Source organism: Nyctibius grandis, chromosome 1, assembly GCF_013368605.1.
Source record: "Nyctibius grandis isolate bNycGra1 chromosome 1, bNycGra1.pri, whole genome shotgun sequence".
NCBI classification, from domain to species: Eukaryota; Metazoa; Chordata; class Aves; order Nyctibiiformes; family Nyctibiidae; genus Nyctibius; species Nyctibius grandis.
Genome location: NC_090658.1, coordinates 39,634,282 through 39,651,805, shown reverse-complemented (window position 1 = coordinate 39,651,805; position 17,524 = coordinate 39,634,282). Strand labels below are relative to the sequence as shown.

General features: G+C 39.4%; 2 protein-coding genes across 3 annotated transcripts in view; one reads left to right on the top strand and one right to left on the bottom strand.

Moving 5' to 3' along the window:
* Positions 1 to 3,714: 3,714 nt before the first annotated feature.
* TFB2M (transcription factor B2, mitochondrial) lies at positions 3,715 to 14,177 on the bottom strand. Its single transcript, XM_068416738.1, has 8 exons — positions 13,817 to 14,177; positions 12,722 to 12,810; positions 11,635 to 11,788; positions 11,083 to 11,231; positions 9,443 to 9,532; positions 7,668 to 7,730; positions 6,206 to 6,357; positions 3,715 to 4,784 (listed from the first exon to the last, which is right to left on the bottom strand). The coding sequence occupies exons 1-8, from the start codon at positions 14,136 to 14,138 to the stop codon at positions 4,598 to 4,600; spliced, it is 1,206 nt and encodes a 401-aa protein (XP_068272839.1). The 5' UTR covers positions 14,139 to 14,177; the 3' UTR covers positions 3,715 to 4,597.
* CNST (consortin, connexin sorting protein) overlaps positions 14,094 to 17,524 on the top strand; it is a 52,721-nt gene continuing 49,290 nt past the window's right edge. For both annotated transcript variants that reach the window (XR_011049585.1, XM_068416727.1), the window contains exons 1-2: positions 14,094 to 14,408; positions 16,168 to 16,264. The gene's annotated coding sequence lies outside the window, so the exon portion shown is untranslated. The remainder of the gene's footprint in view (positions 14,409 to 16,167; positions 16,265 to 17,524) is intronic.

Here is a 17,524-nt window from a genome sequence, read left to right as displayed (position 1 = left end):
GTAATTACATGAAAAATTATAATCTCACATTTTTACAGTGGCATGAGTCAAAAGGTTCTTAAAATTGTTTTCTCCCCCAGACAACTTCTGGCAGGAAGCATTGAATTTTATTAGCAAAGACTTCCAAAAAACCTACACACGCAACAGGACACGCCTTTGTTTCCTGCTTTTCTTTAAAACCTGATTTTTCTAATTTAAGCAGTAATGCTACACATTGTCAACTATTCTCATGTCAATTTGTAGATTGGGTGCAGATCCGCATAAAATCAAGCAAAATCATTGCCAAGTCAAACTGGCTGAAGGCTTCTCATATCTTCAGAATGTGATTCTGTCGCAGAGAAAGTCTTTGCATGTGCCTACTACACTTTGCAGCTGAAACCAGGGGAACAGCTAGTGGTGATGATGACATCAAATGTTTGCCATCACTATAAAAATAACACCCCATAAGCAAAGAGACCAAGACAAAAAGAACCCTGTAGAAAAACATTAAGAGCAGCCATCCTTGAGGGGTAAACCAACTCCTTAAGATACCAAACTCTGCACAAATAAAGTTTTACATAAACAGCTAATGTTGTAGGTCTATTTGTTGTCTTATCAATAGGATCAACTACATCAAGTGTTAAAGTCTTGTTTACATTATGAGTAATTGACTGTTCCATTTGGTGTATCTCAACTACCCCTAATTTCCCTCAGGCTTCCCATGCTTGCTGTGTGTTGTGTTCTGTCAGCTGGGGACAGCCAGTGTGTCTATTTTTAACAGTGACACGTTGAACAGCACACACAAGGAAAGGCGCAATAGCTGTTGAGCAAGGATACAATGTGAGTGAATAAACATCTCCAACTGACTTGTCGTCCTTTCTGGAAAAGGTACTTGTTATTTCCATTTTTTCATTGTTTACAGAAGAAAGGTCCAGCTTTGCTAATTAAAAGCTTGCAAAGCCTAGATTGGAGTTGTCAATCTACAGCCCCATTGATTGTGTTTAGCCTGTCAGGACAATTAATTCAACATGTGTCTCAGGAAGCCTCAGGTTCTTCCTATCACACTTGCACATCTTAAACTACACCACACAATCTATTTCTCAAGTTTTATGTTGATATTTCTATCAACATAATCATTATTACCTGTAAGGCTAAGCTGTAATTATTAAAATGTCCAATGCTGAACAATCCTAGTAGCCAGTATATACACATTCCAACTTAACAACCCCTTATCACATCATCTACTCTGTTTATTAGTACAAGGTCACAAACCCTTCTTCTGGATCAAAAGCAAACTACTAACTACAGAATCCAACTCAGCTGAGCTCTTAATTCCAACTGGCAACATTTCTCATTAACTTGGCGTCGTAAGGACCAAGTTTCTTTCTGTTTGTATTTGTGCTTGCTATGATTTTAATATAGTTAAGCAGTAAAAATTTAGTCAATTGCCATCACCGTCATGTAATTTTCTTTTAGAGGAAGATGGATGGCACAAATGATGAGGGCCATCAGAAAAGACTTAGCACCTCTGAAGTTAGAATCAATACACAAACTATGATATATTGGTGCTTTAATAATGGCATGCCAAAAGCCATTTTCTTGGCAACTCCTCTAACAGTATTTGAAGAGTGGAAGCAATACTTAAGAGTTCTACTTGATAGATCTATCATGTGTGGTTCATGTTTTAGAGGTTCATGAATTAAACTGGTCTTGGGGGGAAAAAAAGAAAAAAAAAATCCAGAGTCTGGAAATAATTGAAAGGAATATGCTACACCATGGACCTTCTATTAAGTATACTGTATGTATGTTGTAACCTTCATCTCATCCAAGATCACAAATTCAAATAAAGGAAAACATAGGAAGAAATTAATCTGCCCAAAAGCTTGAAGCTAATTAATGTAATTCTAAAATTCTATTACTTTATATCTTATATATCAAAGTGTCATAACACAAAACTATGTAAAAAACAACTGAATTGTGCAACATTTTAAAATGTTGGTGCTAATTTCAAGACTTTTTATTATTTACTGTATCTAGCACAGTAACTTGCAAATTAATGCACTTTCAGAAATGGGAAACTGCTATCCCACCACGATAGAAAAGTAGATCTTGTAAACCTTTTGGTCTCAAAGTTAGCATGAAGATCTTTTCTTCTGAAAAGGTATAACATTTGAAATTTTGCGTGAATTTGCAGTTTCATATTATCTTTGAATAGTATTTTGGAGGGTTATTAACATGTAAATATTAACCTAAATTTATATACTGTTTTCCTAGTTGCAAGTTCTGTCTTTGCATTTACGTGAATCAAAAATAACTGAAGAGATGTTGGCTCAATTTTCCATTAAAATATCAAGGAATATGACAAAGGCAAATATGCAAAGGAAAGGAACGCAAGTACAGGGTTGGTTAAAAAATCCTAACAAAAGTGCATAAGAAGGCTTTATATAAAATTTAAAATTCCAGTGAAAATTTGCATTCAACATTATCCTACAGAAGCTGTAAAGCTGCAACAGTAGGAAGTACTGAGTGGATAGCATCAATGAATCCATGGACCTACTTCAGTTTCACTCCTCTGTATTCATTCACATAACACCACTAATTTTCACTTTTTTCAATCTCTTCCATCAATACCAAAACCTTTATTGGTATTGTCAGTATATATTGTCATATATACTTTTATAATGACAGCCATTGCTTTCTTTGTTTCATATTTGTGATCAGGGCTAAACATATTGCTTACGCTTAATGGCAGAGTTCTGGTTAGCACTAAATCTCCTCATTTCAAGTCCCCACTTACACAATATTCCTTCCACTTACAAACTCCTGCTGTTATCTTGGGAGTCTCTGCATTGGCTCAGTAAATGCTGTTTTCCAATAGCATAAAAAAAATCACAGCAAATAATTTTCTTTTTTTTTTCAGTTCATGTTTGAAATGTTATCAGCAACACAGTTAAAGTTTATATAGACAGTGGTGGTCTTATATTTTATGCATTGAATACTTCTCCTGTTATGTTGATGTAAGATATCTTGCTGCAACAAGAGCAAGGTATTTGATTCAAGGGGAAAAATAAAGAAAAAAAAATCAGGCCAGGAGACACTGTATTCTTCTAGACCAGTAAATAAGACAGTTACCATCTACTGAGGCTAAAAATAAGTGCATTTGCTTCTATTAATGCAAGTTTACCATTCATGGTCAATTTACAATGCAAGTTATGTGAAACAGTAAGAGATGTAAACAGAAAGAAAGCCTCAAATCTTCAAGACCTACACCAGAACACTAGTAACACTGAGACAGTCTGCAGATTAAACCTCAGCCTTCCCAGCAGTTTCATCATAACATTAGAAAGGCTTATCAGCAGCTTAAACAGATAGCTGCAGCCTAGCTAGCAGAGTGAACTGAGGCTGCTTGAAGTCAATTTTCCTTCTGCAGCAGCAACTGCAGGAGGAAGAGAGAGATGGATGCTTGTCACATCTATACCTCACTCTATGCTTAAGAAATACAGTTCTGTGTTCGCATTGTTTCGGTCACTGCTGTTTTCCAAAGCCTGAAAATAGTTCAGCCTTTACCAAAAAGGCATTTTATTAACTCTTACTCTCCTAAAAAAGCATCTTTTTGGCCACAGCTCTTCCCAGAGGAGACAGTATAGAACACAGAACCAGTACAGCGTGCCAGCACTATCCGACAACAGAACAGTTACATGGCAAGACAGGAAAAGAAACTAGGAACGGGTTGCATTACGGAGGACTATGGCTAAAAAGATAATTTTAATAGCATATAGTTTTAAAGTAAGGGTTTATGTACATGAAATACACATTAAACAAATACATATTGACAAAGGTTGCAGGTAAGATGATGGGTTTTTTTTCCAAATTCTTTATACAGCACTGAATGCTCTGGTGACTTTGTTTTTAGACCTAAAATACGATAAAGCCTATACGCATATAGGCGTTCACATATTGTAAACTAGAACAGGCTGCCCAGTGTTCTTTTCAAAAATTTCAAAAGAAAGAATTGTCATGGCTTTTTACTCCAATCAGAGATATAACAATCTTTAGGTAAAAAACCCCAAACTCTCAGCTTATGTTTTATCATACTGTCATTACCTTGTCTTCTATTAACCCACCACTATTGATTTATTAATAGTATGTTGACTTTGGACTGCAAGGTTTTCAGATCAGGAGACAATGTAACAGATTCAGTGGCTGTAAAGACCTGTGTATTTTGGGAATCTGTGAAAGGGCATTCAAATCCCTGAGCACTAAAATACAAACCACACAAATAACGATATTTGGTCTGTTATTTTTTTCAAATGTTGTAAATATACAGCAGTGTAACAAAAAGTTCTGTTTAAGTGGTACATTCAAAAGCAGCAGGTCACTAATATGCTCCTGGAAAAGATGCAAAGTTTGTCCATTCTAGATAGGATTGTGATCAACTAACTGCGAATCCGTGAGTTTCATCCTGCGTAGAAGTGCTCTTCTTACTCACTAAATTTATTTTCCTGTTTGGACAGGAAATCATCTAGCTAACAATATCTCCGATTTTATTTAAATCATTTCTTATCAAAGTAATCTTCCAGAAGCAAAGGTGATCTTCCAAAAGACAGCAGCTTTAGATTTATAAGTTTATGTTCCTTATACTTCCCAAGACTTCATCATGGAACCAGGTTTCAGTAAACATACTAGAGTTTTGCAAAGCCTCAAAAAGACGCCTGTAGTCTTCTGGGTATAAGTTACGTGTTGCAGCATTTTTTGGAATTTCTAGCTCGCTCAGTAATTTGCCACCATTGTCCAAGCTCCATGAACTGAAAAAAACAAACAAAAAAAATCGTATTGGAGCATTTCTTTCTGTGAAAAATTAAAGAGCAAGAAACAGTATCTGACGGTTCATTTCACTCTTTCTCAGCTACTAGAAGTTAACATGTTCCTATAACACAAGTTATTTTCAATCCATATTGCAAAAAGGAAGAAACCTCTGCTAATAAGACATGTAAATACCAAATAAAGCCCCCAGCAGACATAGACAATACCAAACCACATAAGCTTCCTTATTAGAGGGTGGGTGCCCTCTCTCCTGCCTCTGCCCCAACTGTGTATGTCAGTAACAGGCACTACAGCATAAAAAGAGGTTATTCTTCAATGCCTGGGAAATTAAAGCCAAGGTCATCTTCAAGAAGATGATTCAGTATAGCATGAGTTAGCGTGACTTAAACCTCCCAGGTATCTTCTTCCATATATGAACAGATGTACCCACTGTCTCCCCATCTACATCATTGCTATGAAAACTAAATGCGCATACACATTAACTGTTTCCCAGACAAGAAAAGGGTATATAAATACACAGAAGATGCACATTAGAAGCCTTCAAGGTTAGCTCCACTTTCTGGCCAAAGGATCGAGTGGAGATAAGGCACACCACTGAGCTTTAAGAAAGAAATCCATTAAGGCTCTTTGCACTTGTCTTTGCTAAATGAGTTACTGGAATTTATTAGCTTTTTTTTTCTTTTCTTTCTGGAATTAACTTCCATAAACTACTACCAGCAAATGAGAAATGTATTACTTATTTTCATTAACAAGTTGAAGGCAATGCTTTCCAGACTGCAAACACTTGCTGTTTATGGGAAATGGAAATCTACTGATCATAAAGCAAAGTGAATAGCTCCACTGTAATACCAAAAAGAATAATTAAAGAGAGTTACATAATTGGTAAATAAGTCTAAAGCCTAACTTTTTAATTAGATAACAGAAAGCCATTTGAGGACATCCACATTCCACCTTCAATAACCTTCAGCTGTTTCCATTAGCGTTACTTTGATGTCTGTTATAGACTGAAACTCTTTTTCAGCTTTTAATTTCTATACCTGCAAGACTCTTGGCAGCTTTATTATTATGTTTGTAAAGTGAGTGAAAACTTCTTGCAGATGCATTACCTCACCTCCATTGGAGGTACAGACAATTACTGCACATCTACATTCTAAATGCTTGTCTACCTTCCTGTCAGACCTTTCTAAAAGTTTTTATCATCTGTGAATACAGACCAGGAACAGTCCCCAAAATATTGTATTGTGGGTTGCAAGAATTAAATCTTCTATTCTACCTGTAGATAATTACTCAAAAAAAAAAGCTGTATTTCAGCTGCAAATAAATACTGTTTTGAGAACATATTTTAATATTTTCCTATATTTCTCTGAAGAAAAAGTATAAAAACTTATTCTTTCTCACTTACTTTAATCTATCAGCAATTTTAGACTTGGGTTTGGCAAGACACTGTTTCACCATGAAAATAAAGGTAGCTGAATTTGTGGGCTCCAAGCTTCCTGTAAATAGATTTTGCTGAGGAGTCAGTCGTACCAAACATAAATGGTCATTTGGCAGCCACTGCAAGAAAAATAAAACAAGTCACTGAAAAGTCATTTTTAAGACAATATCTGTCTTTAGCTAAAAGTAAGCATTTAATCTGTGCCACCAGTAACATTTCTTAAAGAGTTTTAGAAGTCTTAACAAGATGATTTCATTGGAAGCTGAGGCTTTAAAATTTTGTTCTAGAATGAAAATGCTTTATGTCCCCTGCCCCCCTAAACAGGAAAGAAAATGGGAAACAAAACAGACATACTATCACTTCAGTTTTATTGTTATTTTTTAAGACTGAACTTTCTTAGTTGAAATAGACAATACATGCTTCATGTGAGCTTTCAAGAGATTATATGGCCTATAGTATTCCTATGCTATGGAAGGTATCAGAACAGATCACTTCAACTATCTGCCTTTTGTATATAAAGACAGAATTATTTGGGTGTAACACTAAGACAATATTGCAACTGGAGGATTTTACAAAATTGGAGGGAGTGGAGTCTTTATCTGAAATAAATGTACTTCTGTATTGGCAGCAATGCACATATCGTCCAATAGATCTCACATTTGTACTTCTAAGACTGTCACAATACATCTTACATAATCCACCTGATATGCCTCTCTGCCTGGCTTTACGGCAACAGACATAAGTGTATAAGGCACACCCAGTCACTTACATTCACTTATAGTCACTTATACTGTACAGTAACATTTCAAACAACACTCAATATACTACTGTAGCAGTTTTCTGGGGAGGGTAAAACCAAACATTAAATAAATATGTTTTTATATTATTGGTATTAAATAGAAATGTTCTTATATTATACAAAGGAATATCATTACTTCTTTAAAAGAGAAGTAAAGAACTTTACACAAGGTATTTTTCCACTTTTCAAATTTAAGCTTTGAGACTCACACTTTCCAGCAATTAACTGGCACATGGAATCTATACTGGACGTGTGAATAATCACTTTTATCAAAACCAGCAGCATACTGGTTGTGCTATTAATTGTGGTAACACTTGTTTTGTTCAAGCAGGTAGATGTGATCCTGTCATTAACTTCTTCTGAAAAAGACTACCTGTTCACATTCCTTTGTGCTGTTTGTTCACTATATTTTCCCATCATAGACAATAAAGATACTAGTTTATTTCAGTTTCTAAGCTAACAGCAATTCTTCACTCCACTTCTGATGCATCTACATCCTGCAAGTTTTAAATAGAAGAACACTTCTTAAAAAATACATCTGTAAATGCTGTTATAAAGTTATTTTAGCCTTTAATTAAAAGTGGTTTAGCTGCATCTCCAAAAGGAGAAAAGTGCATGCAACAATCTTACCATGCTTTTTGGTATTGCCAGTCCCCCATTTTTCAAATTAGTTACAAATGATGACCAAGGTTCCTATGGGAGAGAGCAAATATATTACAGAATTAAAGTGCTTTGTTAGAATAGAGTAGACTATTTGAGTCGGAAGGGACCTACAATGATCATCTACTCCAACTGCCTGAGCAATTCAGGGCTGACCAAAAGTTAAAGCATGTTATTAAGGGCATTGTACAAATGCCTCTTAAACACTGTCAGGCTTGGGGCATGGACCACCTCTCTAGGAAGCCTGTTCCAGTGTCTGACCACCCTCTTGGTGAAGAAATGCCTCCTAATGTCCAGTCTAAACCACCCCTGGTACAGCTGGTATGTTATAGGATGGGTAGTACTTTTTGTTAGACTGGAAGTCTTAGCAAAAGTTAGTGTTTTTTGTTATGGCTGGAAATGGTTAACAAATTCTTCAGGTTGGACGCAGAGATGGAGCTGTCCTAGTTGGTGCTGATACTTGCTTTTGTGTTGCCCAGCTGGTGGTGGCTTGTCGCCCTCTGCATACTTCCCTGGAACTCCTCACTGTCTATTTATCTAGCCTGTACTGTGTGTGCTTGTCTGTGAGGATGGGGGTGTCTCACTTGGATGCAAGCCATTGCAAACATCAGCTTGCTGCACTATACATAGTATCATAGAATGGTCTGGGTTGGAAGGGACCTTAAAGATCATCTAGTCCCAACCCCCCTGCCATGGGCAGGGACACCTTCCACTAGACCAGATTGCTAAAAGCCTAGCTCCTTCAGAACACTGGGATGAATCCCATCAGGCCCCATAGACTTGCGAACATTCAGCTGATAGAGCACTGGTCCCTTACAATTTCAGTGTGCACAAAGGGAAAGTCACTGTTCCCACACTCATGGTCCTCTGACTCAGGGGACAACGCAGCCCAAGGTCTATCAGTATTGTTAAAGACTGAGGCAAAAATGCATTGAATGCCTCCACTTTTTCTTCATCCCTATTAGTCAAGTGACCATCTTCAACAAGTATCATCTTATTCTTCAACTCCTTAATATTTACCTTAAAATATACCTCATGGTATAAGGTACGGAAGACAATAGATAGCGAAACTTTTAATTTTACATTAGCAAAACATTTAAACTATGATGGTAGGTTCTTAGAAAAAGAGCACAAAGATAAATCTAATAAGCATGAATTAGGTGAAAGTTGATGGCCATGTGCTCATGTGGAGGTGGGGAGACAACATAAAAAACTTTTTAAAACTAAACCATAGCATGTTTGACAAGGTAAGATAGTTATTGACTAGCAGGAGAAGCAGGCCTGCTTGGAACATGACGGCACCAGGACTCAAAAGAAATATTTCTACTGAACACAGCTCAGGAAGTTGAAAGCATACATAATGGCAAAATGCAGAGGACATAACAACAAGCAGACTATGACAGATTGGAAGAGCAGTCTTCTAGTCTTACACAACCCCTAGCAAAATGAAAAAGACTTATCTGTTGCACAAACATTCCTTTCTTATCTACCAGCCTCTGAGAATAAATGTTTTTGAGTACAGTGACTTGTAATGAAAATACTGACATCACAGTCAATAATGATGCTGCTTAATTGAGTGAGTTTTGCACAAAACAGGACTGTTTCAGGTTTTTACATCCAAAAGTTTTCAATAGTTCTCCAACTAATTTAAACATCAAATTAGCTTCCAATTAGTCTACGATAGTAAAACACTACAAACAATTTTCTAAAAACATGTCCATAGCATTAGACCACAAAAAACTTACCATGTGCAGTAGCTGAATTTCACATCCTACTTGCCAAAGTACAGTAAGTGCTTGGTAAGCCTTCGCTTCCCCAGGCTTTGCTGTTAATACCTAACAAAATGGCAAAGAGTGAGAATTATTGTTGCAAAAACTAAGACTGCTTCTTTATCTAATCAAAATCCTTATATATATATAACAAGTGGTAAGAAATGCGTAGTTAAGTCTAAAACTCAAAAGTAAAGTCACTTTAGGCCTCAAATACATATTTTGTGCTATTTTAGTACATCTTGTCAGAACACATTATTAGAAGACATTATGGCAGTCTAAGTACTGCTTTGCAGCAGTTATCTGGATAACTGAACTGTGTAGGCATTTCCAGCTTATACCTTCTGGTCCCTTTTAAGGCAGATAATTTTCACATAGAAGAGAAACAGGGATCATATTTTGTATAAAGCATAACATGGGCAGAGATATCAGCTCGCACTGATAAGATAGTATTCCCAATAAGACACACAGGCAGAGTAAGCCAAACATCAGGTGACCTCACTGAACATTAAGCAGCTTGTGCAGTCATCATTCTGATCAATATTACAGAACAGACAACTCTTAGGGCAAGAAAAAAAGAAAAACTTGTGGTTATTCTAAAACAGGGCAAATAAAGAAGTAAATTGTAGCAGGAAGATTAACTTCTCATAACAGATTTAGAGCGCCTCGTCATATAATGTGATAGCCAACATTGCCCACTAAAAGAATGTTCCAATTGCTTTTACTTAGGTACACAACTCTCATTTAACAGGGATCACAATAAAACCAGAAAACTTAATAAAAAACAGAGATTACATTAAATGAATAGGCCGCCCCCTATTTGCTCCAAAATCTGGCCATTAAAAACATATTTAAGTGGATATTTCAGTGGTGTCTGACCTGTCATTTCACAGAAGAATATACTTAAGACACTTAAATTTTTTCAGTAGAGTTTTAGACACAACACGGGTTTTGTAAGCACACCTGGAAGTCTTTGCTTACTTCAAGTAATTAAAGGTTTGTGGCTTTGTACGAACCTCACAGTTTCACAGAAAGAAAAGGTCCCCTTGAACTGTAAGTACAGATCTAGAGGTTTGGGACAGCATAAATTAGGAACACATAACCCAGAAAGCTGCTCTGCACCTTAGCGTACAGAACCTTAATAAAAAGGTGTGCAAATGTCTCATATTTTCCTTCAGTTTTTTTCAGTACTGCATACAAAAGTGGCTCAAGAAGAAAAGTGCATTTCACTGAGTATGGTATTTAGTAACTGAAGCCTCTTCACGAGGCGTTTTGAATTCAGTCTTCCTTGACTATTACCTGCAATTAGTAAACAGTTTTGTCGTAAAAGCACATTACAGAATTTAAGCATCTCACGAGTGACATGGAAAGCAGATAGTCCGCTGCTGCATATCCTTCTCAAGGACCAGCTTTCACATTTGTAAGATTTGTGGATGTGCGACAACAGAATGTTTCTTGACAGTGCTATTACTGCATAAAGAGAACAAGTAGGAAACAGGCAAGACTTCAAAATTCTGGCAGAAATTCACTAGCAAAACCATTAATTATACAATATGTTTTTGTGTTCTGTGAAGCACTACTTACTCTTTACTACTTGTAAAATCTCTTACACATACCTTGTACTCTTTTTCACTCATAAAGATGTTGAGTTCTACTCTTCCATATCTGTATATGGAACTGCATTCATACAGGGCAAAAAGAAGTCTCCAAAGCATGTTCCTTTCTTTTTTTTGTGGTAAGAATCCAAAAATTTTCACAGGTACATCTGTTTCAATAATGTATAAAAGTATCTTTTATAATTTTGCAATATGTACTACGCAATCTCATTAACACTAATGTCTAAACTACAAACAATTAAGAAAAGAAAGTCTGTCAGCTCATGTTGTTCAAGAATGAATACAATTCAAGCTTTAGTCAAAGCTAAGCCGAGACTTGCATTAGATTAAACCTTTAATAAAGACAAGCAAATAGCTGAGATTTCATATCGCCACAAGGGTTTTTTGAAGCTATCAAGAACCTAAACAAAGCTGAAACATAGGAAATAATATCCATTAATCCAGCATATATATTAAATAGAACATATGCCTCGAGCAAATCCCAAAGACTCTACCAAACTGCCTATGCACCTTTCAAATGTATTTGTAACATGTGTGACCATATACATATACCTGCCCTCCAAGGAACTGCTGCTACACCCATGGTTTCAAAAAGTTTGTCAGAACACAAAGCAGGTGGTTTCACTGTTCCAGTCACCAAAGGATCCAGTCTGAAGAAATCACCGTAAATTACCTTTAATTGTCCATCCAGGCTATTCTCTAGGGACTGAATAAAATTAGTTTCAGTTGAAGAAATCTGGATGCAGTAACCTGTCTTGCAAAACACCCAACTCAAACAAAAAAAATGTTCAAGCACTACCTAAAAGTATTACCCAGTCAACAAGAGTCAAATCTCAGAGCTTCTTCTTACAGCTGATAAAAAGAATAGCTTCCTTCATGGTGCAGGGCATTTTGACATTTTTGTGCTGCTCAACAGCAGCTTTAAAACGCATTCTTAAACTAGTAAGATGTTCTGCAATGTTTTGCAAAAAAAGCTATAGTCAACTAGGCAAACCACTGCACTTAATGATTTACAACTGGAATTCTTCATATATGCAGAGAGAATGCCTTTTATACACATTTCAGGTCAGGTGAGAGTCTTTGGTCCCAAACCTCTACCTCACAGCATTGTAACACAATCCTTCTAGTGCAACTTCTGCAGCTCTGTGTCTGACCACCTTTGAATCCACACAAAGCCAAGGTGAATGGGAGAGGACAACACATGTAAGTGTCTTAATATTACCAGTCAATTGCAGGACAATAGATTAAATAATACCATGAGATAATCAGAATAACTAAGACTATTTTTACAGATTTCTGAAAGCTACATACAGATATCTTGCTTAAACATACACAACTACAATGACTCTGATTAGTATTAGCCTGAAATGTATGCATGAAACTATTCATAGGAAGACTATGAACTTGAATTCCTACATACACAAAATGTCAAATCAATAGATTATAAAATAGTCCGTTGCTGAACATGCAATGTAAAACCAAACAATACTTACTATTATTAAGCATTATTTCAGATGTTACAAGTAACGAACACTGGCTAATTCCTTTTCGATCCAACAGTTAATACACAATTGTAAGTTAATTTCTTATTTTCCCTTTAATTAAGTCTTAGAAATGTGCTACCAAATCAAAAATGTACCTGTAAGTTTGGAAGAAAAGCTGAGTTACTTTCTAGAGCTACCACTCTCACACCTGCATTGAGCAGAGTTCGGGTCAAGATTCCAGGACCTGAAGGGGGAAAATAAAAAAAAAAAAAAAAAATAAAAAAAAAAAAAAGTGCATTTTGTCTAAGTGATTTCCTCTAGTGATTTTCCCAACACACCACTTGGGACATTCCACCTTCAACAGGAGATAACTTGTGTTTGTTTAAACACACTTCAAAAGAGTTAGAAAAAAAGACTTGCACGGAGCCTGCCTGAGGTTGCTCAGTCAATTACACTAAGCACATCATTACAATTAGATACTGAGGAACATTAGATACAATGTTTCAAATATTTCTACTACTTTTTCTTCTACAAACTGAAATATACTTTGAAACCTTATCCATATTATCTCTACAGGTAAAATGCCCTCTGCAAAAATGTAAAAAAAACATTAACTGCAGAGGGGTAGCTGTGTAATGGCCCACAGTCTTAGGCGTGCTTTTACTAACAAAGTTCACCTACAAAACCAAAAATATTTCCTGGACAGGAATTTACATCTCTACTTGCTCTATAGCAAAGTTGTAACACCAGTGACTCAAGCGTCCAGACTGAGCACTCTCTCATTTCCCCCAAAGCTCTGTATAAATGGATGCTCCCGCCGCCCGCCCCCGGCATACTGCAGTGCCGCGACACCCAGACGGCCCTGCCGGTCGCCAAAGCCCGCCCCAGGAGGGCACCAGGGCGGGGGCCGGCGGGCCGGGCAGCCCCCAGCACGGATGCCGTTCCGGAGGGCCCTGGCAGCGCCGTCAAGCAACGGAGCCGACATCCCCGCCCGAGACCCCGGGAGAGGCAGGGCCTCGTCCGCTTCCCTCAGCACCACCACCTCTCCGCGGCCGCCGGAGAGCAGAGCCGGGGGCCCGTTACTGCCGGTGGCGAGGGCGGCAGCTCAGATTGACCCCGCAAGGTCACTGGGGCACGCCGAGCAGCGCCGCGTCCCGGCGGCCCCGGGGACGGCGAAGCCCAGAGGGGCCCATCGCCGGAAGGCAGCGGGAAGGCGGGTGGCGGATGACAGGAGCCTCGGGACAGCTTACCGGGCGCGCACTCGAGCAGGACAGGCTGGGGACCGGGGCTGGCTCCGTCCTGCAGGCAGCGCTGCACGGTGCGCGCCAGGTGCGGGCAGGCGATGAAGCGGCGGAGCGGCACACCGGTCCGCTGCACCTGCTGCACCAGCCGTTCCGCCTCCGCCGCCTCCGGCACCCGCAGGCCCGGGCTCGGCCACTGCCCCGCCGCCCGCCTCGCCGTCGCCCAGCACGGCGGCAGCCCGCACAGCAGCGGCCGCAGCCCCGCCGCCAGAGCCGCCGCCAGGAGGCGGCGGCAGCTCGGAGCGCCCGGCGGGGCCCGGCCTACAAGCATCACCGCGCCGCCGCCACCGGCCCCACACTAGCGAGCACCGTGTGCGCGATCGCCGCGGCAACGAGAGCGTCACTTCCGCCTCTCCCCAGCCTCTCTAGCGCTCTTCCGCTCTATCGTCGGAGGTGTCTCGTCCCGCCGTCCTCTCTATGGTGCCAGCCCTGCACCGCCGGGAGCCTGCGGCAGCGGTGGCGCGGCAGGATCATCCCCCCCCTCACCTCCACGCCATGCCGGCTGGCGGGTCCCGGCCGCCCGAGCCGCAACGGAGCTGAGGTGAGCTGACAGAGGCGTATCCGCAGGAGGCGTGAGGGAAAAGGGAGATGTTTCCCCTGGTGCCGCGCGCCGCCGCCTTCCGCTCGCACCGGCCGCGACCGGGGTCTACGGGGAGGGGGGGTGGGTAGGGCCGCCAGGCGGGCGAGGGGAGGCCAGTACTGGGCTGGCGGGACGGGCTGAGCTCGCCACCCGCCTCAGCCGGGATGGCAAGTGCCGGCGTTACGGCCTCTTCAACCCTGAGCGGTGCCCCTGGAGCAAACCGGAGGAATAAGACGTGTGGCGGCGGTGTGTCGTTGGGGAAGGGGGGAGGCTTCGGCCGGCAAGAAACGCTCTGCCGGGCTCCGGTGGAGCGATGTCTGCTCGGTTTGTTGGTGGAAATCCCAGGAGCTACGTATTTAGTTTGAGGTTTGGCTGGGTGTTCCACGGGAGTCTTTGATCTCCGCGTCTGCACTAAATAGTCACTTCGGGAGTCGGTTCTTTTGTATCGCCCTGCCGCCCTCAGCAGGTGCAGGATCCTGCTCCGGCAGATCTGCGACATCGGCCCTTGTCGGCTTCTTCCTGCCCGATACCGTCTTGCAGTTACGTTTTAGGTAAAACCAGTAATTCAGTAGCAGCGACGTTGTCCTTTCAACAATGTCGCTAGTGCCTTAACGAGAAATAACTTTAGGACCATCTTCAAAACGTCTTCAAGTTTTGTGAAACTGGGGTTCATTCTTCAGGGATACCGTGCTAAAACCTGTCGGGGGCAGGTGAGTGGCTGCGGTGTGATGAAGTTCTGGGGAAGGGGAGAGAGAATCCCCCCAAACGTGTTTCCCTGCTCCCCGCCTAGTTTGTGCAGAAGGCAAGAGCGATCTGGCAATCACAGAGTAGACTGGTCTTCAAATTAGTGGCTCAAAAGTAGACTTTCTGTATGATTTTGTGCAAACTTCTTAATTTCTTGTATCTCGTTTCTCTGTTTGTAAAGTGAGAAATTAACACGTGCCTACTTACCAAAGTCATTTTGTTTGACATCTCTCTATTAAATAGAACCTGGGACAGAAAACTGTGGCTTTGCTATTCTCTGTTTGGTGGATCTGCATGTGCCATGAGGAAGGGCTGGGCTGAATTTAGGAAAGATTGCAAATGCCTTGTCAAATGCAGCAGCTCTTCAGATCTGCAATTTATTTTTAAATACTCTGCTCTTTTACACTGAGTGCTGTAATAGTCTTCCCTGTGCCTTAAGGGAAATGGACAGACTGTTCTGCTGGATGATGGGATAGACCTCAATCCATTTTTATACCGGACTTTGTTTTTAATAGCTTTTTTTCTCTCTTACTAATTAGTCTGATAATTCATAGGACTTTTAGAACATTGAGCAGAACTTGGTTTTCTTAGAGCAAGTGTTTAGTAATGTCCTAATTCAGCACTCCTTATAAAAGTTTATTGCTAGCTGTAGCCACAGAAAGGTTAGGTATAGTTACTATATTACCATGTTGTATTCTGTATGTTTTAAAGTTAATTAAAGAACTTTGGATTTTTTTGTTGCCAGTCAGAGGACTCAGGAGTTCTAGGGTCATCTTTGAATTGGCTGTTCAGAGTAACTGAGATTATTCAGAGGAGTGTTTGCTAAGTAAAGCCACAATGACCTGACATTCTTCATGCACTAGAAATTATACACTTTTCTTCATATTTTTATTTACGTTAGCTTAGCACTTCCATGCACTGAACCATAGATCTCTACAGGATAAACTTATGTTGTTGGGTTTTTTTTCCCTCCTAGAACTGCCAGATATATACTGAATCTTGCATGTACAAAGGACTACCTCTTTCTGACCTGGTTATTATCCTTGAGAAACTGTTGAAACCTTAGGAAAATGGTAAGTTTTGTACATTTTCTGTTTAGAAATTACAATGCAGAAAGTAGTTTAATACATTAAAGTGTATCTCAAGGACATTTGAACAGCTATTTTTAAGTTAATGGCTGATTGTGGCATATATTTTCTAGTTTAATCCAGCTATTGCCATGTGCAAATATTTGAATTTACAGTTTTAGCTCGTAGAGCCTTATGTCTTTGTAGTTTAAGTGCGTTGTTGGGTGCTCTGAAACTATTGTTTCCTCCTAATTCTTGTTTTTTGAAATAAATCAGAGTAGAAATCAAAAGGGTTACCTGTTTGATTGGATTCCAGCCAACACTTGAACCAAAAGAGCTCATTAGTTGTATGGGTCAAAAAGATAAGTAAAGAGATATTTTTCTTCTCAATGGTTGTAAATGTCTTTTACATTTACTTTTATTTGGCTCCATTTAAATTTTATTTTTTCAGTTAATGTTAAAGCATTAGTCTTTTAGTATTATTTTCCTATGTATTAACCACTTAGCCATTTCTAAGCTAGACAAGCATTTCTAAGTAAGGGGGAAAATTGCAGTGGTACATACATCTTGATCTCCGGTTTTCAAACTCATGCCCATACTTCATTTTAAGTACAAATTCAGTAGAATTCCCATCTTCCACAAAAATCCTAAGAGGTATGTGAATGGAAATTTGCAGGATCATAATTTTTCTTTTCCCGCTAGTGATACTTACCATTAGAGTCTCCTCTTTGGCTTACAATATAGATTAAGTTAGCATATAATTGTTTCAGAAACTTTTTATCTTTCTATTTTATTTACCATATCCCATTTTATCATTAACTTACTGTAAAATTTAAGATTTACTCTGGATATTGATCTTTTTTTAAATTTATGCATATATTGAAAGGCTTACCTGTTACCAAATACCACCTCTAATGTGAATTTTAAAACAAAAGCTTACAACAGAACTGATGTTCAGAAAAAGTGCTGAAAGAATCACTTAAGCCTATTAGCTTCAGTAATGTGAAAATAAATAACCTGCTACATGCTTGAATTGGCAGAAACATCTCTGTGCCTTGCTGAGGTGCAGGATGTCACAGAATTATTGTTTTCACTTATTTTATTCCGCATACTTCAATGATCTTCTTGTAATGCTTTGGATGGTGACCAAGGAAAATAGTAGAAGGAGTGGTAAGAGATTTCTTTGAAAGTGGTCTAAGCACTGTGCACTCAGGAAAGTAGTCTCTAGGAAGAATTATTTTTTAAAAATCAGTCAGAGAGTAGCCT

Excerpts from the sequence above, each read along its gene's own strand:
- TFB2M (XM_068416738.1), bottom strand. The coding sequence starts at position 14,138 with ATGCTTGTAGGCCGGGCCCCGCCGGGCGCTCCGAGCTGCCGCCGCCTC. Across the intron at positions 11,232-11,634 it reads AGCAGTTCCTTGGAGGGCAG|ATGTACCTGTGAAAATTTTT; the intron begins GTATATGTATAT and ends TTATTGAAACAG. Across the intron at positions 6,358-7,667 it reads TGGCAATACCAAAAAGCATG|TGGCTGCCAAATGACCATTT; the intron begins GTAAGATTGTTG and ends TTTTTCTTGCAG.